Source organism: Cannabis sativa, chromosome 2 (assembly GCF_029168945.1).
Source record: "Cannabis sativa cultivar Pink pepper isolate KNU-18-1 chromosome 2, ASM2916894v1, whole genome shotgun sequence".
Taxonomy (NCBI): domain Eukaryota; kingdom Viridiplantae; phylum Streptophyta; class Magnoliopsida; order Rosales; family Cannabaceae; genus Cannabis; species Cannabis sativa.
Genome location: NC_083602.1, coordinates 53,804,495 through 53,829,536, shown reverse-complemented (window position 1 = coordinate 53,829,536; position 25,042 = coordinate 53,804,495). Strand labels below are relative to the sequence as shown.

The window sequence follows — 25,042 nt, the reverse complement described above, 5'->3', positions numbered from 1 at the left end:
ACACGTGATTTGTCAATTTTTTTTTCCAAATCCACATGTTTTCATAGTTTTATCAAAGGTTACGTTCCAAGATCTTGATGGCTCTTTTAATCCATATATGGATTTTTCTCTTGATCCTTCTTTTTATACCCTTCTGGTTGTTCCATGAATATGGTTTCGTCAATGTGACAGTCAGTAGTCCCGTGATCCGTAAGGAGAAATACCGGATAAGCTGTGCAATCCCACATCACCTGGGGATGGTCAAGTGGGATGATTCTGAGACTGTGTAGGTATGGGACTACATAGTTGAAGAGAGCTTCAATGGATTGATTGGTACTACCTATATCAACAAGGTGCATCTTGTTTTTTGGTAGCCCATCTCGAAAAAACTCCACAGTTAAGCGTGCTTGACTTGGGGCAATTTAAGGATGGGTGACCTCCTGGGAAAACTTCCCAAGAAGCGTGCGAGTGAGGACAAAGCACGCTAGAAACACTCGTGTTGGTCTGTAGGGTCAGTCATCAGTCCATGAGGCAGCCAGAGTGACGTACTCGTGTATAAGAGCCATTCATTCCGTGGGTGTAAGGACCCAATGGAGGCTTGAAGCGGGGACGTTACAAATGGTATCAGAGCCTTGACCCAGCCGGAAGTGTGGTCGACGAGGACGTCGGACCCCATAAGGGGGGTGATTGTGACAGTCAGTAGTCCCGTGATCCGTAAGGGAAAATACCGGGTAAGCTGTGCAATCCCACATCGCCTGGGGATGGTCAAGTGTGATGATTCTGAGACTGTGTAGGTATGGGACTACATAGTTGAAGAGAGCTTAAATGGATTGATTGGTACTACCTATATCAACAAGGTGCATCTTGTTTTTCGATAGCCCATCTCGAAAAAACTCCACAGTTAAGCGTGCTTGACTTGGGGCAATTTAAGGATGGGTGACCTCCTGGGAAGTTTTCCCAGTAAGCGTGCGAGTGAGGACAAAGCACGCTGGAAACACTCGTGTTGGTCTGTAGGGTCAGTCATCAGTCCATGAAGCAGCCAGAGTGACGTACTCGTGTATAAGAGCCATTCATTCCGTGGGTGTAAGGACCCAATGGAGGCTTGAAGCGGGGACGTTACAGTCAATTTTACAATTCAGATCAAAATTCATCTTGATGTCCATTTTCCAGGTCTCATATTTATAGATGGCTGATATGGACAAGAGTGTGCGGATGGACTTAAGCATAACTATAGGGGAGAATGTATCTTCATAATCAATAAGTGTAGTCTTTGACAACAAGCCTTTCTTTATAAGTCATTACTTTTCCATATGCATTCCTTTTCTTCTTGTATATCCATTTACATCCAATGGGCTTTACATCTTCAGGTAGATCTATAATATACCAGGATTTATTATAATGCATTGATTCCAGTTATTGATCCATGGAATTATTGCATTTACCAACTTTAGGGTTTTATATTGCTTCTTTAAAAGTCAATAAATTGTCTTTTTCTGTATCTAGTACAAGAACATGTGCCTCTAGTTCGCAGCGACCAAGTTGTCTCACAATCTTCCCATTACGATGTTGCACCAGATTTTCCTTTGCAGGAATTTTGGTTTCTCTGGTTGATTTATCATTAACTAATGAAGAAAGGTGGAGATCAAATCTTATCTGTCATTAGTTTCTCTATAACTACCTTTCTCCAAGGTTTATAGTTATTCATATATATATATATATAGTCATGTTCTAAGAAGGTTGAATTTGTTGAAACAAACACCTTCTTATCACCTGGACTATAAGAATATGCACCTCTTGATTTGGGAGCATATCCCACAAAAATACACATTTTGAACCTTGAATCAAGATTTCTAAATTTAGGTTTAAGCACATAAGTTGGACAACCTTAAATACGAAAAATATCATAAACTCGCTTTACTTCCATTTTATAATTTTAGTGGTATTTTACTCACAACTTTGAATGGAACTACGTTCAAAATGTAATTCGCACCATGAAGTGCATATCCCCAAAAATAATAAAGGTAATGAAGAGTAGCTTAGCATGGACCATGTCCAACTAGATTCGATTTTTTCTTTCTGAAACTTTGTTTTGTTATGGTGTTGTAGGTGCTGTGAGTTGGGATAGGATACCATGCTCCAACAGAAAATCTTTAAATTTAGAATCCAAATATTCACCACCACTGTCAGACCGAGGTGTCTTTAGAGATATACCTATATTGCTTCTCAGCTAAGGCTTTAAAATTTTTAAACCTATCAAAGATTTCAGACTTTCTAAGCATTAGGTAAACGCGATCATATTTATAGTAGTTAACAATGAATGAGACAAAATACTCATAACAACCTCGAGCTTGAATGTTAATTATACCACACACATCACTATGTTTAAGCTCTCGTGGTTCTTTAGCTCTATTTCTTTTCGATGTGAAAGGTCATTTGGTCATTTTTCCTTTTAAGATTCACAAATCGATAGGGTTCCAATTGTTAGTTCCCTCAAAGATCCATATTTGGTTAACTGGTTTATCCTATCTAGAATAATATGACCTAACCTTAAGTGCTTAAGATACGTATCGTCTTCTATAGAAACCTTTTGTCTTTTCTTACTTTGTGGATTAGCTACTTTAAATAATTTAGAATTATTAAGTGTTCTTTTTATTGGGTCAAGCATATACAATCCGTTCTTTTATTTTGCATGACAAAATATTGTTTTCATTCTTTGAAATAAGAATAATTTTATTATTTAAAAGAAATACTAATATTTTGTTCATGCAACAAAGATAAAGAAACAATGTTTCTAGAAAATCTAAGAATAAAATAAACATTATTCAAAACTAAAAAAAAATCTAAAAAAGATTAACGAACGATCCCATATATATGTCTCAGCTAAAACAAGCACTCAACTTCCCACTCTCATAGTCACCTCTCCTTCTAACTGCTTTGGGACCTCAAGCATCTATAAACAAGAAAAAAAATATGATTATTGAAACTAGCTAGGATAAATTATGTTGGAAATTATTTTACCAGGATCTTAGATCTACTCACAAGTATGTTTATTAACATCCTAAATATGAACTTTCTAAAACGATGAAATAAACACATATAAAGTTTAAGAAACCTTACATTGGGTGCAGCGGAATATAATGACTCCTTCCGTTCAGATATCTAGCCCTTGATTCCTTTCTGTAGCAGAGCATTATCAATATCTGAACCTGGATCTCTTTCTCTGAATCTTTGATGCTGAAGCTCCTTTGCTGATGATCTTTCTTCACGATCTTCCTCACTATGATTGAGGTATCACTTGATGTGTGTGGGCACTACTCAAATCACTAAGGATTTCGAAATTCTAAGGAAGAAGAGAGTGAGTGGTCAGCTAAAGATAGGGAGAGAGAAGGCTCAGTTTTTCTGAATAGAAAAAGTCAGAAGAAAAGTGTAATTTTCCTGAAGCCTTCACTATCTATTTATAGCATTCCTACTAGGGTTAGATTTGAATTATATGGCATTAAAATAATGAAAAAATCAGTTTAAATTTCCTACAAAAGTGGCTGGCCCTAAACTTAGTGGATTGGGCCTTGCTTTTTGCAATTTTGCAATTTTAACACCTTTTGTATCTGATTTTCTCAAAAATGCCAATTTCCTAATTCAACCATTTAAATGCCAATTCTAACTATTTAATAACTATAAATAATTATTAAATAATATTGTCATTTATCATATTTAATAATTGAACCATACAAAGTATCATAATTAACAAATATGCCCCTATAAACTCTTTCTTTACAATTTCGCCCTTACTTAGTGAAAAATTCACAAATAGACATAGTCTAATTTGAGAATTATAATTGATTAATCAAAACCAATTACATGAGTCTTACAAGCAATATTATCTCAACTAGTGGGGGGACCATGGGTCTATATAACCGAGCTTCCAATAAGTAGATCAAGAATTTAGCACTAAAATTCACTAACTTATTAATTCTTCGTTGAATCCACGCATAGAACTTAGAATTGCACTCTCAGTATATAGAATGCTCTATATGTTCCACCATATAGACACATCATTAGTTATCCATTGTTATAATCCTAATGTGATCAATGATCCTCTATATGAATGATCTACACTGTAAAGGGATTAGATTACCGTTACACCCTACAATGTATTTATTCCTTAAAACACTTGACCCCGTATAAATGATATTTCAGCTTATGTGAAATGAGTACTCCACCATTTATGTTCGTTTGGTCAAGCTCGAAGGAGATCATCCTTTGCTTACTATTCGCCAGATAGAAGCTATAGATTCCATGTTTATGCTAGCGCTCCCACTCAATTGCACTACCGTGTTCCCAAAATGTACGTATCACCCTGACCTAAAAGTAGGCTTAACTAACAAATCAAAGAACACGAATAGCCTCTCGAGATTGAGCCTAATCATATCAGGATTAAGATCATTTGATCTAGGATCAACTAGGCGATATTGACTTGAATAGATATTACGGTAAGTTTAATTAAATCTAAGTCAAAGTTCAATATCGGTCCCTTCCGATGCATACTCCATGCATCCAACCTGAGCTTTACTTTAACCAATGTTCTGGAAAGAACATAGTATTTCTCCAAATACAAGTAAACTCTTGTTGTAGATTATCATATCAGTAAAACCCTGTGTCTGATAAATCTAGGAAACTTTATTCACATAGTCATGTTTACTTTCCAATGTGTTGACGGCACAATAAACAGGATCAAGTATGTGAAAAGGGTTTCAGATGAATTTATACATTATGTACATATAATCATGAAATAAATCATGTGAACCATGCAACATTAAATGTTATTTCTGATCTATATTAATAAACAAATCTGATTATATTGAAATGAGTTTTATTTAGGGCATAAAACCCAACAAACTCCCACTTGCACTAATATAAAACAAAAAGTGCGTTTCAAATAATCTCAACACCTTGATATGCAAATCAAGTGTAGTAGTAGTAAACTCCTCGTAATAGGATCTGAAAGGTTGAATTAACCACAACCTTTTCTCCACCATTACTCTTCCTTTAATCACAAAATCATTGATAATGTGAAATTCCTCTCTATATGTCTACTCTCTTGGGATACTGGATTCTATACCTTTGGCAACTACTTTTGGTTAATCAGGAAATTAACACTAGTAGTTTAAGGCAATTTGGAATGGTGCCAAAGATGTATAGAACTTTCCTTAGACTGAATAAGTAACTTTCCTGCAGCTTTAACATTCAGTCTCTCTCTGGTAGACTTAGAGAATTCAGATAGGTTTTTACACTTCTCCAAAATCACTATTCCACCCCCAGAGTAACCACCATCTTATCAGAAAGATTTACTAGCACATAGGCAAATTTCGAAATCTGATATGGTGTAGTCTAAGAGTTTTAAACACACCCTTATAGACTAACATATAGTTCCTCTTCTTAATCTTAAAATTTACTTGATTGTCTTCCAATGTTCTTCTCCTGGATTAATCTGATACCTACTCATTACTCCCACTCAACAGCAGATGTCTGGTCTAAGGCATACAAAAGCATATCTAAGACCTCTCACTGTTGATATAAGAAATTCTTTCATGGCTTTATCTTTTCTGGAATAGTTAAGACTTTTCCTTAGATAAATAAAATCTATACCTAAGAAGTTGTGAAGCTTCTATAGATTGCCATTAGAAAGAAAATGCTTCAGCATTTTACTAAAGTAAGTTGCTTGCATTAGAGTAAGTAATTACTAGGTATACCATAAGCCATAGGTTTAGATAAACTCAAACCTATAATGCTAGGAACAGGAAGTTTGTTAAGTCCATAGAATAGACTTATTAACTAAAATTTCCTTTTATGTCCTTGTAATAGAAAACTTTAGGTTACTCCATGTGAATGGATTAAACCATAGTTCTATTGGCTTTCTTCTTAGTTTCTTATCTTGACAATCCATTACTTGTTTAAACTCACAATGGATTTTAATCACTAGTGTCTCCCAAGTCATAAGAAGGTGAGTTCCTAGAAACTCTCCCACTACGACAAGGCACCGTGAATTATGTCTAAGAAAACTAAATGGTATTGATCTCTTCGGTTGTGACAAGACAACAGAGGCAGTGGGATCATCATATGTTATATAAGATGATAGAACACTTTTGGAATCAAGAATTAAATATCTCCTTTATTTGCTACTTGTTTTCAGACTTAGTCATTATCTTAGAAAAGTAGTATTTGTTTGAACAAAAACTTTCTTATCTATTGACAATGGGATGGTCCACCCCTAATCACTTAGAATAGCTAACAAACCATGGTTAATGGTTCTAGCTTTTCTTAAGATTTTGATTAGGTCATCCATGAATCTAGTAATGATTTACATTAAGTATACAACCATTACATCATTCTGAAATTGTATTACCATAGAAGGAATTAGGCAACGACTAGTAACTAATCATCAACATGCAACTCGAAATTTCTGGGGAGGTAAGTTTGGATATAATTCAAAAATCAATGTAATGATCTTTGAACTGCATATCTACTAACTATTTCTCCACCCCTATCAGTTCGCAAGATCTTTAACCACATACCTTAATGGTGTTTAACCATTGCTAGAAATTGATGAAATTTTTTCAAACATTTCAAATTTCTTTGCATAAGGTATAATCTAGAGTTATCGTTTTAAGAATACAACGAAAAACTCATATCCACCCCTGAATGTACATCCATCTGCGAATGAGATGAACTACTTTCAGTGGATATAGGCATATTAACTCTTTGCAGAGATTGATCTTGTCAAAACCACTATGAACAAGATACAAATGCCATAGATTAAAAAAAATGTGGTAGTGTCTTTGGATGATATAGGTTTAGTTACATCAAAGAGTTCTTAGAATACTTCAAGTGGATCCTGGTCACGGAATACCTAACTCACATTCCATACGCTTTTAATCCATTAATAAAAGATGGATATTAAACACTTGAGAAAGTGTAAGCGTATTGTATTCGGAATTAGAAATTTAAGAAAATTTCTATTTGGAATCTAAAATTAAAGTCAAAGACTTAAATTTATACCAAATATAATGAGTAATTCTATCTTGGACCGACTACTAATACAAACTCTAAGTCAGATTTGCCCATACAAGTAGGAGATTTCTAAGATTGAGGATTTATATCAATTGGGAATAGAATTTCGGGATTATAATCGTATGCGTCATATAAAATGACATGAAATGATTTATAGACCATTCATCCAATGATATGTTTTGAAAGCTAATTCGAAATGAATAAGCTAAGAGGAATTAGGATAATTTCGTTTAAAATAAGAATCCAACGATGCTTCGATTAGCGAAAGTCAAAGTAATCTTATTTATATAATCTTCTTGTTTCATATCGTAAAAATACTAGTCTAAGGTGTCATCAATTGATGAACAGCTAGATGTCGCATGTACAATATTTATCTTTCGAAATCTAACACTATTATGTATGTCTAATGGTGAAAATCCACTAGGGATTTATCTCATTAGATAAACAAGCCAAGTTAGACCAACAATGAAGATTCGAAATTAAACTACAACTTAATAACAGAAAATAACATGGTTCAATATAAATTCATACACAATTCAGAAATTATAAGCATATAGCAAGTAGGAATGACAAGTGAAAATACTAAAACTTACAATCCTAAATAATTTCTAAGGTTTTCAACAAACTGATACAAAGGTCCGGTAGGCGAGAGTCAAAGCATCATTTATTGAATAGAGTTGTCAGCTCATCTAAAATAGAAACCATTCTAGCAACCTTTTATTCGATCAAAATAAGAATCCAACGTTGTCCCGGTAGGCGAGAGTCAAGGTTATTCTCATTTCATGAGCCTCTACCATTGTTTCATGTTTCATAAGTTTATCTCTAAGTAGTCACCGTAGGGGAGAGTCTAATAGAGACGAAAACTTACAAAACACTTATCAAATGAAATCTTACGGTGTTAAATGCGTTCAACGAATAACCATCCATAGGGGGACGAAGTCTAGCGTCTCGAGGTTATATTGAAAACATTTAACTTTTGTAAGACCAACAATGGAGATCGAATATCTTAATAATAATCAAGCTCATTATTTAAAGTGAGTTGTATTTTCTTTGATTCTCTTTATTTAATTTATTTATTTTAAATATATATTTATTTAAAAATTCCAATTTAGAATGAAAAATTCTAAATATAAATTTTAATTTAATATTTATAAATTTTACTTAGATGGATATGAAATAATATGAATTATTTCCATCTTAGTAATAATTTCCAATAAATATTTAGAAAAATATTCAATTTAAGTTGTTACAAAATTAATTTAAATTAATTTACAACTCAAATTTAATTTTCTATAAATATATATTGCATTTCGAAAAATTAAAGTATATAAGAATACAATTTTCGAAAAATGCATATTAAAATAAAAAAATAAATCCTGGAAAAATTATTCTAATTTAATGTTGGCCCAAAATTAATTAATAAAATTAATTTACAACAAAAAATATAATTTTCCTATTTAATTAAATATATAAGAAAAATTTCAAATATTTAAGTATGATGATGAAAATCAACTTAAATATTAATTTTCTATTTAATTAAATACACTAGAAAAATACTTCAAGCAAAAATATAATCTATCTAGATTTTTCTTTGACTAATTAATTCAATTTCTAATAATATACTTTAATTTAATTTATTTTAAATTAATCAATAAATGAAAAAAATCATTGATTTAAGTTGATCCAAGAATTAATTAAAATAAATAATTAATTTACAACTTAATCTATTTTTCAAGATAAAATTCGAAATTCTAGCATTTAAGAAATGCAATTTCGAAAATTGATTAATAAAATAAAAAATAAATATATTTTGAAAATTATTTAAATTTAGTTGAAAAATTAAATTTCAACTAAAAATAATTTTCTTTTTAATTAAATGTCATGAAAAAGAAATATTTAAGTATGATGATTAAATCAACTTAGATATTTTATTTTCAAATTAATTAAATGTATTAAATTCAAGAAATAAATAATTAAGTGTAGAGAAGGCTTAATTATTAATCTCTAGTTTAATACTAGGAAAAATATACTTAAAATAAATTGTACCAAAATTAATTATATAAATAATTAATTTCACAATTTATAATATTTTCCTATTTAATATTAGAAATAATAAGTAGTCTAGAAATAACTATCTAGAAAATATCTTATTTGACTAAGTATCTTTTCCACAAAATTTGAAAAAATATCTAATTTAAGTCGTATTAGAAAAAATCTAGAACCTAAATATTTTTCAAATTTAAATTTAATTAAATATCAAAAATTAAGTTGTAACCACTTAATTTGAAAATATTCCATTTTAAGTTAATATTCGAAAAGATATTAACTTAAAAAATATCTAAAGAATCTTAATAACCAATGCCTAAAATTCCTCAACTTAATTTTGAAATTTGAAATTCAAAAGATATTGCATTTAAGTTGGTTAGTTGAAGATAACTAAATATCAACTTAAATAGGAATATTTAATGAAAAATTTAAATTAAGTTCCAGAAAGAATCTAGATGGTTATAATTCTATATTTAATTAAATACAAGAAAATACATATAGTTTAGCTTAGAATATAAAATTCCTTAAACTATATTTTTCTTAAATTAATTTCAAAATAAATGAAATTAATTATGTTGCTAATCAATTTTATTAGGTTAAACTAGTTTAATTAACCTAGTACTGATCATTCAAATCAGCAAATGGGCCTTCACAATTGGGGTGGTTTGTGTGAGGGGGTCTTGGAGTTCGGTATGTCGTACCCACTTCTATGGCTCCCAACTCTCACACAAGGCCCAAAAGAGAGGAATTTAACCTTAATAAGAACAATCGTTATTAATTGAATAAGCCCAAAACTTAATGGGCCTAAATAAAATCTATCAATGACTATGACATTTTATTTAGCAACATTAACCTATATGCATCTATAATAAAATTAAACACATAGGCTCACACAGGCACACTTTGGATGGGTCCTATCATGTTGCTAGGTCATACACAGATGAAAGAAGATTGTAAATATACCTGTTACAAATTATTATCTTGACCAAGGGAGCCATCAGATCATTAGATCTGGCAAAAAGTAACCATGGCTATTTGCAATCAAGTAATAATAGGTTTTAAAAACTTACACAGAAGCTAAAACACATACTCCTGCAACAAGGTTAGCTGGATAGTTGGATGTAGGATTTATTTAATTTTAAATAAATATTTAATTTCGAAAATAATTAATTAAATAAAAAAAATAAATAAAAAATTTCGAAAATTTTTAAAAAATTTAAAAAAATTCGAAATTTAAAAAAAAATTTAAAATTAAACCTACAATTTTTGAAAAATTAGGTTTCAACCAACCTAAATATCATTTCAAAAATTTGCTAACTACTTTTAAATTTTAAATGTTATTTTATAAATAAAAATTAAATAAAAAATTAGAAAAGATAAATAAATATCTTTTTCAAATTTTTTAAATGTAATTTAAATAAATAAAATAACAAAATTTAAAAAATTAGCAAAATATCTTATATCTATTTAAAATTACATGATTATAAATATCTTATTTTAAATTTAAATATGGTCAAAATATCTAAAAAAAATTTAATTAAAAAAATCTTAAAAGATAAGATATTTTTAAAATATCTTAAAAGATATTATAAATATCTTTAAAAGATATTATAAATATCTTAAAATATCTGACCTTAAATTTAAAAAAATATAATCAAATTTAAAAATAAGATAGATTTTTAAGCAAAAAGATAAATACTAATTCTATTCAAATTCAAATTACACTAATATCTTGAATTAAATTAAAAAAATTTAAATTAATTCAAAATGATAATTAGAATTGAATTAGGAATAGTAATAGTATATATACAAAACCATACAAAAAATTGGAAGTTAATTCCATGAAAAAGTATGAAAAATTGAAGAAAATTGAAAAAATTCGAAACTGTACGGACAGTTCTGCGATCGCAGGAAACTATCAAACCCCGATTTTGTCAAATCTTCAAAAAATCATAACTAATTCAAATAAAATCCAAATTGAGTTTTGTAAAAGGCTAACTTGCTTAATTTTTTCCATACTATCCAATAAAAATAATGCCAGAACCGAAATAACAATTATTTTTCACGAAAATTTCACAATCATCAATCAATCATCAAATAACACTCAATACAACATGATACCATCCAAAGAACATACAAACAATCGTTTTAAAGTCCAAATTACATGTAAGTAAATCAATTACCATGGCTCTGAGGCCAGTTGTTGGAAATTATTTTACCAGGATCTTAGATCTACTCACAAGTATGTTTATTAACATCCTAAATATGAACTTTCTAAAACGATGAAATAAACACATATAAAGTTTAAGAAACCTTACATTGGGTGCAGCGGAATATAATGACTCCTTCCGTTCAGATATCTAGCCCTTGATTCCTTTCTGTAGCGAGCATTATCAATATACGAACCCGGATCTCTTTCTGCGAATCTTTGATGCTGAAGCTCCTTTGCTGATGATCTTTCTTCACGATCTTCCTCACTATGATTGAGGTATCACTTGATGTGTGTGGGCACTACTCAAATCACTAAGGATTTCGAAATTCTAAGGAAGAAGAGAGTGAGTGGTCAGCTAAAGATAGGGAGAGAGAAGGCTCAGTTTTTCTGAATAGAAAAAGTCAGAAGAAAAGTGTAATTTTCCTGAAGCCTTCACTATCTATTTATAGCATTCCTACTAGGGTTAGATTTGAATTATATGGCATTAAAATAATGAAAAAATCAGTTTAAATTTCCTACAAAAGTGGCTGGCCCTAAACTTAGTGGATTGGGCCTTGCTTTTTGCAATTTTGCAATTTTAACACCTTTTGTATCTGATTTTCTCAAAAATGCCAATTTCCTAATTCAACCATTTAAATGCCAATTCTAACTATTTAATAACTATAAATAATTATTAAATAATATTGTCATTTATCATATTTAATAATTGAACCATACAAAGTATCATAATTAACAAATATGCCCCTATAAACTCTTTCTTTACAATTTCGCCCTTACTTAGTGAAAAATTCACAAATAGACATAGTCTAATTTGAGAATTATAATTGATTAATCAAAACCAATTACATGAGTCTTACAAGCAATATTATCTCAACTAGTGGGGGGACCATGGGTCTATATAACCGAGCTTCCAATAAGTAGATCAAGAATTTAGCACTAAAATTCACTAACTTATTAATTCTTCGTTGAATCCACGCATAGAACTTAGAATTGCACTCTCAGTATATAGAATGCTCTATATGTTCCACCATATAGACACATCATTAGTTATCCATTGTTATAATCCTAATGTGATCAATGATCCTCTATATGAATGATCTACAATGTAAAGGGATTAGATTACCGTTACACCCTACAATGTATTTATTCCTTAAAACACTTGACCCCGTATAAATGATATTTCAGCTTATGTGAAATGAGTACTCCACCATTTATGTTCGTTTGGTCAAGCTCGAAGGAGATCATCCTTTGCTTACTATTCGCCAGATAGAAGCTATAGATTCCATGTTTATGCTAGCGCTCCCACTCAATTGCACTACCGTGTTCCCAAAATGTACGTATCACCCTGACCTAAAAGTAGGCTTAACTAACAAATCAAAGAACACGAATAGCCTCTCGAGATTGAGCCTAATCATATCAGGATTAAGATCATTTGATCTAGGATCAACTAGGCGATATTGACTTGAATAGATATTACGGTAAGTTTAATTAAATCTAAGTCAAAGTTCAATATCGGTCCCTTCCGATGCATACTCCATGCATCCAACCTGAGCTTTACTTTAACCAATGTTCTGGAAAGAACATAGTATTTCTCCAAATACAAGTAAACTCTTGTTGTAGATTATCATATCAGTAAAACCCTATGTCTGATAAATCTAGGAAACTTTATTCACATAGTCATGTTTACTTTCCAATGTGTTGACGGCACAATAAACAGGATCAAGTATGTGAAAAGGGTTTCAGATGAATTTATACATTATGTACATATAATCATGAAATAAATCATGTGAACCATGCAACATTAAATGTTATTTCTGATCTATATTAATAAACAAATCTGATTATATTGAAATGAGTTTTATTTAGGGCATAAAACCCAACAAATTATCCATTGATGATTTATCATTTTTTACTATACAAGCTTCTTGTACATGTAAATCAAAATACATACATGTAAACTATATTATTAACATGTATACAAAATACCATGCACATACACGACAACAATGTTAATAATACGAAAAAATTCTAAAAAAATTACAAAAACAAAAAATAAAGTAATAAACATTACAAAAATGAATAGAAATCATATTTATATCTTGATAATGGACATTGAGATTCAATGTTTTCTCAACTAAAATCGGTGGTCGGAGTTATACCCACCACTATTTTTTAATAGGTTCGATTGACTCTGAAATAGGGAAAAATCGTAACTTTTGGGTGTATGAGTTTAGGTATCGAAAATAGAAGATTTAAAAAAAAAATAGGCTCAAATGGTACAAAAATAGGAGAGATATTGGCTGTGGGAGAAGTTGGCGAAGGTGGCAAGGGTTTGGGGTTTGAAAGTCTGCTGCTATAGTTTGGTGAGGAAGAAGGAGATGAAGAAGACGAAGCTGAAAAGAGTTCTTATATAATCCTATCTTGTTGGTTATTAAGAAATAACCGATGGCATAGGGTACACGTGTCAATTATCGCGTGAACCCTATGTCGTCGTTTATTTCCTAATAACCGACGGGATAGGGTAATATAAAAACCTTCAAAAATAAAAATCCCCGAACTGACTTTAAATGGTATAGTCCAATTCTATACCTACGGTTTTTATAAAAAAAAAAAAAAAAAAAAAAAAAAAAAAAAAGGCCTCTAAATGTCAATTTTCAATAGATAGGTATTTTTACACCCTTTAGCTTTCCTTATTATAAAACTTGTAGAAAAAAAAGTCTTTAAAAGGTTATTTTTTAGTAATGAAGTTGTCCAATATACCCTCACTCTTTACCTAAGTCTAGTACATAATTTACATTAACTTAAGGGGTGAAGACATCATCTATAAAAGTTGGTATATTTAAAAAATATGAAAATAAAAATAAAAATTTAAATAAATAAAATAAAATAGGTATATAATGTCATTTCCCCTATAAATATTGATACATTAAATTGGATTGTAGTCTAATTGGTTTTTTGTTGTTATAATTAGAGGAATTTACACTCAATTAAGAATTTTAAAAGTTGTTTACTTAAATATGGCACTTTTAAGTTTGACTAATTTATATAGCATTTTTTTATTTTTAGGTATTTTTATAGTATTTGATATGTCATATATATGTAAATTAGATTTTCAAAGCCCATATTTAATGTTTTTATTTGTTTTTATAGTATTTTTATTTGTTTTTATATTTTCAAGATTTTTTTTTTTGTGTTTTATCTTTTTTTTTATTATAAATTTTACTTTTATATAATCAAAATCACTTTCCTAATGAAGAAATTAAAAACCAGTTTTTTGATAAAGAAACCAATTTCTTGATGAAAAAATCAGTTTCTTGATGAAGGATCTTTGGTGATTGATTTTGATCGCATGAGAAACTAAGCAATTTGAATCGCGGGAGAGAAAAAAAAATCTTATGTGGCTGGAGAGAGTAGTTTGATTTTTGTGTTTTTTTGAGCACCTCTGTGTTTACTGTAATGGGGTTGCTATATTTTTTTATTGAGTTTTGTCTTTTTTTTATTATTATAAATTTGTCATATTATCTTTTTACATGGTCAAAACTGGATTTATAAGTTTATTTTTTTTATAAATTTTACTTTTATATAATCAAAATCAGTTTCTTCATGAAGAAATCAGTTTTTTCATGAAGAAATCAGTTTCTTAATGAAGAAACTGATTTCTTGATGAAAAAAACAGTTTCTTGATGAAGGAACTTTGGTGATTGATTTTGATCGCATGAGAAATTAAGCAATTTGAATCGTAGGAGAGAGAAAAAAAATCTTGTGTGGCTAGAGAGAGTGTGATTCTATTTTAGAAAATTGAGTATCTTTTTTAATATTTTTTTATGGTATTTTTTATTTAAATGCCGATATATTTAGTTGATTTGGTTATAAAATATCATATTTAGTGGCATTAACTTTACATGCCATATATATCAAAATTGCTATTTATTTTCTCATATTTTTTTGTAAATATTCCTTTTCATTATCTATTATTATTATATTATATTATCCCATTTTAAAATTGTAACATACTATTAATGTAATCTTTCATTTTACTTGTACAATACAAGTTGTTATTTTAGCTGTCACTAACCCCCCTCCTCCCCCTTCCAAAAAAACAAAGATGGTGAGAAATATGAAGCTAAAACAAATAACTTTCAAGAAAAATTAACCTAATAGTACAAAAGGATAGTCAAAATGTCAAAACTTAGTAAAAAAACAGTAGTACTAAATTAAGTTGAGGAGATGATATTAATTTGCATATTGCAATTGAGTTGATGTCTTGTTATTTTGTAGCTGCCGTTTTGTTATTTTTTAAAAATTTTTTAATTGGAACACTGTATTTTTATAATTTGAGACTTTAAAAATTTAAATCAATATTTTTGAAAAAAAAATAATTTTGTAAAAATGTAAACAAAAAAAAATAAGAAGAAGAAGAAGAACAGTAAACGTGTAAAAATGACCAAAAAAAAAATAAGTATTTATGTAAAATCTTAATTTTTTTGGCTACGGGCTCAATGCTAGGCCCACAGGCCCATTAATCCCAGTTTTCACTGCTACAGCTTAAGCTCATCCTTATTTGGGCTTGGGCTCCATCATTTTTCATCATAATTCTGTCATTTTTCACGATGTATAGCCTTTAAATTTTTTTTTTTAAAAAAAGTAAATGAAAGGGATATAAAACAAGATTTTAGATGGTTTAGAGTTTAGACTATTAATTAGTCCTAGTAGTCAGTTGGAATGAGAACTTGCAGAGATCCAAGTTGTCATGGTTGTACAATCCAAATCCATAGGCCTGTCTGTGTTGGAGTATAAAGCAAGTAAAAGCCCTTCGTACGTAATCTCTCTTTGGGCGGTCACGTGGAGACCAAAGAAGGTATTTCACCTATTTTTTCAAGAAAAATGGTGCATAATAATACTATAATCAGAAGGGGTTAGAGAACAAAGGCGCACACACATAACCTGCGTAAACTTTTCTGTGTCCAAAACAAAAATTAATTATTGTAGAAACTACGCTATAAGATAAAAATTAAAAAGTAATGTTATGTAACAGTTTCTTCCATATTTTAATAAAAATTAGGTGGCTTTTAGTTGGTGGTAATAGAATGAAAAAGGAAATAATTTTTATCTCATTTTTTTTATTTGATTGCATTTTAAACTATTAGAATATCATTCTAATGGAATGACTTTTCTACTATTTTGAAATATAAAGAAAGACCATTCTAATGCGAGATTTGAAAAAAATTAATAATTCTTTTATTAATTTTTTTTATACATTTTAAATTTTATTTTATTCCTATTCCAATTCTTATTCTCATTCTTATTCTTATATTTTTATTTCTTCCGACCAAACGCCACATAAACTTGCCGTTTTGATATATTTTAATCCGCAACAAAAAGTTGTGACTATTACATAGAAAAGAACTATATTCGAAAGCTAAATTTGAAAAGATAACCCTTATAAACTCATTTTATTAATCCCACTTCAAAATATAAATAAAAAGAATGGATGTAGTATCAAAATATGTGAAAATTTTCATATTAATAAACAATATATTTTCATGATATAATTTTTTTATTATAAAAATCGTTATAACTTGTATGCCAAATCTCTAAATTAAGTTCAAAATAGAGTTGCCGTTATATTTAATTTTAAATATCTTTGTAGTTCTTTTCCCTTTTAGATGTCACCTAAAAAATCTACATTAAAGATATTAGTTTACTAAAGAAAAAAAAATATGTTGAAAGTATAAGTGAGTGAATTTTTGTGTTTCAATTCGTTCAAGAGACCCGTTTTAAAAAAAAAATTGAAAAAATTCATTGGAGAGACAAGCAAGTGTATATTGGATATGTTACACGTGAGGGTGACAAAAAACGACAAGAGAGAGCGCAGTAATTGTTGAAGTGTTGTCTCCAACACTTGTAGGTTTCTCCCTTTCATAATGTGTCCACCGTTTGACCAATCACTTCGAAAAGTCCAACACTACATTTTAACTATTCTTATTAACATAATAATGCTTTTTTTTTTTTGAAAAAAAAAACATAATAATGCTTTAATTAAGGGATTGTTGAAAAAAAAAAGTGTAAACTGTGTATCTCAATATTTTACCACATAATATGTCCACCTCACCAAAAACATCTATCTTCTAAAATTTTATCATTAGAGATGTTCTTATGTGGCAAAATATTGAGATGTTATACCATTAAAGAGAAAAGAATGTCACTACAACATTAAGGACCAATAGCGGCGGCCCCTCGGCCGCTATTGGTCCACAAACTGGCCGCTAAAGGGCAATAGCGGCGGACCTCGGCCGCTATTGGTCCGCCGCTATTGCTTGGCCGCTATTAATAGTATTGGCGGCCAAAAACGGGGTCCGCCGCTAATACTATTAATAGCGGCGGAGCAATAACGGCGGGACCCCGCCGCTATTGCCCTGTGTCAGTTTCGTGTTTCGAGACTGACACAGGGCAATAGCGGCGGGTCCCACCGCTATTGCTCCGCCGCTACAACACCCCAGAATAAAAAAAAATTATAATTATTTTTAAAAATTTATTTATATATTAATCCTATATATATAAATAAATAATTAAATATTTAATAAATAAATCTAATTAATATAATTAAAACAATTTAATAAAATTCATTAATAATTTAAAATTGTCTCCAAAGTAATTAACTTTAACATATTAATCCTAATAAAATATTGTCTCAAAATTAAACTAAATTATTACAAAACATAAATAAATTATTCATTAACATCTTCATTCAGGTCTCTAATTATGAAGTCTTGATCTGGATTATTTTCGGTACGAGTCCCCGAAGCCCGTGGCGGAGAAGGCACATACGCTTGGTCTGATGATAAACCCAGCGTTAAATTACCGAGCTCAGCTTGGTTGAAAATGGGAGTTGAATAAAATTGGTTCTCCTGCGATGAACTCCCAAATAATCCAAAATCAGCAAAGTTTGAGCCGAGCGGAGGAGACTCTGACGGTGTTCGGTATAAGAACTGATTTCCCATTGGCGGAGCAGACTGTTGTTGCTGCTGAGGAAACTGCTGAGGAAAAGATTGGGGTTGTTGCTGCTGCAAAAAATTTTCAAATTGCTGCTGTGACAAATTTTGGAATTGTTGTTGCGAGGAAGGCTGAAATTGTGGTTGCGAAGGAGGTTGTTGTTGCTGTTCCGGAGGAGCGGCATGACTCTGAGAAGACGAACCACCAGGCGACTGCGACTGACTATACGTTTGAATGAAATTGTCAAAGCGTGGGTTAAATATTTGGGCACGTTGTTCAGGCGTCAAATTACCCCCCCAAGTGGCACACATAGCTGAGAATATATCTGCCACAGTGCTCATCATTTCAGTAGTTGGTTGGGGAGGCACCGTTGATTGAGTTTGAGGGATTGGTTTCTTTCCTTTGCCCTTGAGCCTTTTACCCACGCCTCTTTGATAGTCAGATCTTTGGCCTAGAACTGTTTCCATAACGTCAAACTGATAACCAGTATCAGATTCAGATTCAGTCCCAGTATCGCTCTGGGATTGTCGTTCCAGTCGCTTCCTATCAAGCTCCTTGATCAGTTCCTCCTATTTAAATCAAAATTATTAGAATATGTAATTAATATAAAATATAAATTTTAATAATAAATCATTTTAATCACTTACATAATCTTTTGCAGCTAATTCATTAACGAAAGTTCCAGACGGTTTTTTCACATGGATCTCCTTCCATGCTTCAACTACATGCTCTCCAGGAGGACCCCCCCTATACAAATATAAACAATTAAATTAGTTTATTATAAGAAAAAAAATATTATTAACTATTAAAGAATTTTTTTTTATATGAAATATTTAACAATTAAAGAATTAATACATACCATTCCGTGGCGTATGGACGCCAACGATTTTGTGCCTTGCGTTGTTGGATATTTCATTAGTTGCCGATTCGATTTATTTTTAGTTGAACGATTCAAAAATGCCTCGCTAACGAACAATTCGCAAACCGGTTTCCAAGTCTCGGTATTCAAGTAGTCAGGGGGAATTTGAGAACTGTGTCCCAATCTTACGGTTTTTGTAATGTTGTTTGAAATGCTTGTGTCTGAGTGTCTTTCGCTCACTATACCGCTCCGCCATCACCGAGTATAAAGTCCCCATAAGTAGGTCTCGATGGGGATTCCCATCGATATCAAAGTAGTACTATGTAATAAAAGTAATTTAAAATTATGTTAATTTATAAATGAGGACATAAAATTATTACAACTTTTAATAATTAAAAATCACTCACTCTAATTCGATTGAGCACTTGATCCTTGTATTGTTGGGGTACATCAGAAAAATTTAGATGACCACCCGGGCACAACATGCTTACTTGTTGGCCAAGAAATCGAACATAATTGCTTGCTTCAGTGCCAACAACTTTGCCTGTTTCAAGATCTACCTCCACCGGTAAGGGCTTACCAGCTTCTCTCCTTTTTTTTTCGAGATTAGCGTTTGCGGCAACCCCACGACCCTTTCTGACCGGAGGTGGAACTATATATATTCGAGGGAAAAATAATTTTATTAGTAAATCATACATTCACTATTTATATTCAGAACAATTGTAGATTTGAAAAAATATGAAAACCTGCTTCGCAAGACGACGGTACCCTAGAAGGATCAGGGGGATCCCTGCCATCACCATCCCCACCGTGGTATGTCGCTAACGTAGCTGACATTTTACTTTACTTTGAAGACGGAAAAAAATGTAAGAATTCACAAATGTGAAACACATAATTGAAATATCACACAAATGTTAATGCGAAAGAAATTAAATAGTCCTTTAATTGTAAAAAATTTTAGTAACAAATGTTTACAAAATAAAAGTTACACTGAAGAATCACTATCATTTCCATCATTCACTAAGTTTATATTTTCATCCTCCACATGTTCAACTAGTAAATCATCTACTTCTTCAGCAACATAATTTTCATCAAGTTCATTATTCTCTATCTCAGAATCCACTAACTGATCGGACGATTCAACAATTACTGGAGGTTCATTCGATTGCATAATCAACTCTCCAAGATCAACCGTCAACACAAAATTGGCAGAGTTAGAATCACTAACAACATCTACATCAGTCTCATCTTCGTTGTCAGTAATGTCCCAAATTTGTCGATGGCTAATATCTTCAACAACCTTCCAATCGCGACCTCTGAGTGGATCTTCAAGATAGAAAACTTGCTTCGCCTGGTTAGCAAGGATGTACGGTTCATCTTAATACCAATATCCACGAGTATTTATACTAGTTATATTATTTTCAGTGATTGTCTTCTTTCTTATTGGATTAGTGTTATACCATTTACATTCAAACAATGACACTGTATATGCACCAGTATAAGATATAGTGATTACATCTTCAAGTGTGCCGTAATAATTAAACCCTTCAGTTCCAAAGAACAAGAATAACACCACTATTTTGTGTCTTCCGCTTTTGGTCTCGCTTTGATGCAATAAACCGAACACCATTCACTACACAACCTTCGTAAAATGTTGCTAAGTAATCGGACCCGGAAGCGAGAGCGAGTAACTCATCACCATTTTGTAAAGTTCCAAGCTTGTGCAACTCATATATCTAAATACATAAAATGTATTAATATGAGAGGAATATAAATGATTGAATTAAAACTTTACAATTTTGTCGTTATACCTTCTTATGAAACCACGAACGGAAAGTTTGCCTATGCAAGATATCGTGATTACCATTAGGATATTCATGCCTGATCTTGTCCAAATGTTCACTGTGAAGTATGATAATGTCAAGATACAATAGAGGGAGATAGAAAATAAAAACTAAAAATTTAATAAAATAATTTATAAAAATGTAACAAACTTACTCTAAGTAAGCTTGGATTTCAGGAGAATTTTGAAGAATGTACCACTCAGCTTTTTCACGACTGATATGATCAAGAGGCTTGATAAGTCCGCTAGTTAAAGGACGAGATTGAGAATTAAAAACTGAGAGATAGCGACAAACAGAAGGCGCATCTTCATTTCGATCAAGCCGATTAAATCTTGTTTCACACCCTTTAAAGTACATTGAACAAAAGGTTACTGCCTCATCAGCAACATAACCTTCTGCAATTGACCCTTCAGGACGTGCCTTATTTCCCACATAATTCTTCAATTTTTTCATGTACCTTTCAAAAGGATACATCCATCTCATAAAGACCGGGCCACCCAATATCGCTTCTTCAGGCAAATGCAATACCAAGTGTATCATTATGTCAAAAAAAGCTGGAGGAAAAATCAATTCCATCTTGCACAATAACAGAATTAAATTATTTTGAGCATCCTCCATATCTTTTACATTTAGAGTTCTAGAGCATAACTATCGAAAAAAATTACACACCTGAGTAATAGTTGTTGCAGTGTCACGAGGTAGAAATTTACGGACACCAACCGCTAGTACTCGCTGCATAATGACATGACAATCGTGGGATTTTAACCTAATAATGTTAGACTCATCTGGAGAAACTTTGCTCTTTAAATTTGAACAGAAGCCATCGGGAAACTTTATTCCTTTAACAAACTGACAAAAAAGTTGTCTTTTCTCACGAGTCAAAACATAAGGAGCATGCGGTTTCATTAGCCTCCCATTGATGGTTCCTAGGAGACTATCACACACATTCTTCTCAACATGCATGACATCAATGTTGTGTTTTAAAATATTCGTGCTCCAATACTCCAACTCGTAGAAAATACTTTTTTTCCTCCAATTACAATTTTCTGCAACTCTTCTACGTTTCACGCCCCCAAAATTTTCATGATGTCCGGGAATTTGGGGTTCGAGAGCATTAACTTGTGATAATATTTCTTCACAAGTAAATCGTCTTGGAGGAGGTCTTCTTTCAACTTTACCATCAAATCGAGTATCCCTTCTCATTGCATGGTTACTTGGCAAGAACCTTCGATGACCAACATATGATGTCTTCCCGATCACTCGAATGGACGTCGTGTCTTCATTACAAGTAGGGCAAGCTTTATAACCTTGACCACTCCACCCAGACAAGCTACTACGAGCAGGGAAATCATTCACTGTCCACAAAAGCGCAGCACGCATGGTGAACATCGAGTTGGTCGAACTATCTCTCGTTGCTACCCCATTATTCCACAACTCCTTTAATTCATCCACCAAAGGTCTTAAAAATATATCCATGTCTTTACCTGGAGATTTTGCACCAGGAATTAGGGTAGATAGCAAAAAATAATTATCTTTCATACATAACCAAGGTGCTAGATTATAGTTAGCCAACACCACTGGCCACATGCTGTATGCAAGACTCATGTTGCCAAATGGATTAAATCCATCAAAGTCGAACATTTCTTGGGTCCCTTGCAAACTCGGGATGTTTTGTATCAAAGTCTTTCCAAGCTAAACCATCGACTGGGTGTCGCAACACCCCATCATCTTTTGATTTTCTAGTATGATGCCATATCATGCTTTTCGCTGTAATCCTCGAACTATATAATCTTTTAAGTCGAGGTGTCAACGGAAAGTATCGCATGACTTTGCAAGGAACTTTTTTTCCTTTCCCGTTCTCGGAAGTAACCCAACGACTAGTTCCGCAAACTGGACAAGCCTCCTTGGATGCATTCTCCTTATAAAATAAGCAACAATTATACAAACAGACATCGATATTATCATAACCCAAGCCTAATTTCTTCAATCTCTTTTTTTCCTCGTAGTAAGTTGATGGAATATTATTTTCCTTCGGAAACGCAAACTTTAAGAGCTTCAATAATTCTTCAAAGATGTTATTAGGAATTTTTCCCCTAACTTTTAAATGCAATAGCTTTGCTAAAAAGTTAAGAGATGAAATTCAATCACAATCGGGATACAATTCAGCTTCAATTTCCTCAAATAAGTCATCAAATTGTGGGTTTGTGGTTGGTTGTTCATCTTCTCCTTGTGGTTCCTCAGTTGTCGAGGGAAAGAAGTCTTCTAAAATAAGAATCATTTCATCCTCTGATTCAACATCGGCAAATGCTACATCAACGACGGCATCCTCAGGCTCCCCGTGATAAATCCACTTCTCATATCCTTGCATAAAACCTCGATCAAATACGTGTGCTCTAACCCTATCTATTTTTTCAAACCTACTATTTATACATCTCACACAAGGACATCGTATTCGTCCATCACAATCCTTATGTTCTGATGCCATTGCTAAAAAGGCTTGTAGACCATTCCAAAATTCATGGCAACCACGATTTCTGATTTTGGTCCAAGACTTATCGATTGTCGCCATCTACAATTTAGACGACAAATGAAGTATTAAATATTTAAATTTTTGTAAAGTCTTATGAAATTTTATGAGTACAAATTTTATGATATATTTTTAAATATGAATTATTATTGTTCTTTATTATTAATTTTTAAATTTTTGTAAAGTCTTATGAAATTTTATAAGTACAAAAGTTATGATATATTTTTAAATATAATTATAAATATGAATTATTATTGTTCTTTATTATTAATTTTTAAATTTTTGTAAAGTCTTATGAAATTTTATGAGTACAAAAGTTATGATATATTTTTAAATAGAATTATAAATATGAATTTTGTAAAGTATTATGAAATTTTATGAATACAAATTTTATGATATATTTTTAAATATAATTATAAATATGAATTATTATTGTTCTTTATTATTAATTTTTAAATTTTTGTAAAGTCTTATGAAATTTTATGAGTACAAAAGTTATGATATATTTTTAATATAATTATAAATATGAACTATTATTGTTCTTTATTATTAATTTTTAATTTTTTGTGTTATTTTTATTATTTATAAAAAAAATAAATTTATTTTCTAAATTTAAATAAATATAAAATAATTAAATATTAAATGAATTATTATTTTTTGAAACTTAAAATTAGTTATCAAAATTTAAACTAATTATATTATAAAAAAAATTCATTTTGCATATTACACTATAAAAATTCATTAAATTACTAAATTTTAAATTTTTAATTTCTAAAATTTTGAATTATTTATCATTTATATAAAAATAAATTTATTTTCTAAATTAAAATAAATATAAAATAATTAATTTTTACCACCTTAAAAATACAAAAAAAATTATTTTTTAAAATTCAAATAAAAGTTAATCCATTTAATTTAAATTAAAAAAATAAATCAAATCTTCTAATTAATCTTTTTAACTTTTAATATTTATATTATTTATTAAGTTACTAAAAAACTAATTATTATTATTAAAAAAATCATTTTATATATATATTAAGCTATAAACTAATATTTTTTTTTCTAATTTTTTAAATTTTTTTCAATATTCTAAATTTGCTAAATTTACTTTTCAAATTTTAGCAAACTTAACAACAAATTAATTTAATTTCAATAAAATCTAACATAAAATAAACAAATACAAATAAATACAAATTACTAATAATACCAATCTGAAAACAAAAAGTATAACATATTACTAATTACTAAAATTAATTAAAAAACCTACAAATAACAACAATACAATATACAACATTGTTACAATATATAAATTATATATACATTAACATATACTATATATTTTCTTCAAAAAAAAAACCATATACTATATATTTTATATACACAAATATATAAATAAAAAAAATAAATATATACAAAATATACACTACACTATTATGTTTAAACTGTTATATAAATATAATATATATACAGATTAATATATACAATACATACACTACACTGTTATGTATAATATA

The 25,042-nt window shown here is 30.5% G+C and overlaps 3 protein-coding genes across 3 annotated transcripts; all 3 read right to left on the bottom strand.

The window, feature by feature from the left end:
• Positions 1–17,908: 17,908 nt before the first annotated feature.
• On the bottom strand, positions 17,909–19,994 carry LOC133034370 (uncharacterized). Its single transcript, XM_061109442.1, has 5 exons — positions 19,904–19,994; positions 19,565–19,809; positions 19,403–19,476; positions 18,946–19,045; positions 17,909–18,867 (listed from the first exon to the last, which is right to left on the bottom strand). The coding sequence occupies exons 1-5, from the start codon at positions 19,992–19,994 to the stop codon at positions 18,034–18,036; spliced, it is 1,344 nt and encodes a 447-aa protein (XP_060965425.1). The 3' UTR covers positions 17,909–18,033.
• A 737-nt stretch (positions 19,995–20,731) lies between these two features.
• On the bottom strand, positions 20,732–21,645 carry LOC133034995 (uncharacterized). Its single transcript, XM_061110614.1, has 2 exons — positions 21,156–21,645; positions 20,732–21,059 (listed from the first exon to the last, which is right to left on the bottom strand). The coding sequence occupies exons 1-2, from the start codon at positions 21,617–21,619 to the stop codon at positions 20,963–20,965; spliced, it is 561 nt and encodes a 186-aa protein (XP_060966597.1). The 5' UTR covers positions 21,620–21,645; the 3' UTR covers positions 20,732–20,962.
• Positions 21,646–22,628: 983 nt separating this feature from the next.
• Positions 22,629–23,486, bottom strand: LOC133034369 (uncharacterized). Its single transcript, XM_061109441.1, has 2 exons — positions 23,161–23,486; positions 22,629–23,094 (listed from the first exon to the last, which is right to left on the bottom strand). The coding sequence occupies exons 1-2, from the start codon at positions 23,484–23,486 to the stop codon at positions 22,629–22,631; spliced, it is 792 nt and encodes a 263-aa protein (XP_060965424.1).
• Positions 23,487–25,042: the final 1,556 nt, after the last annotated feature.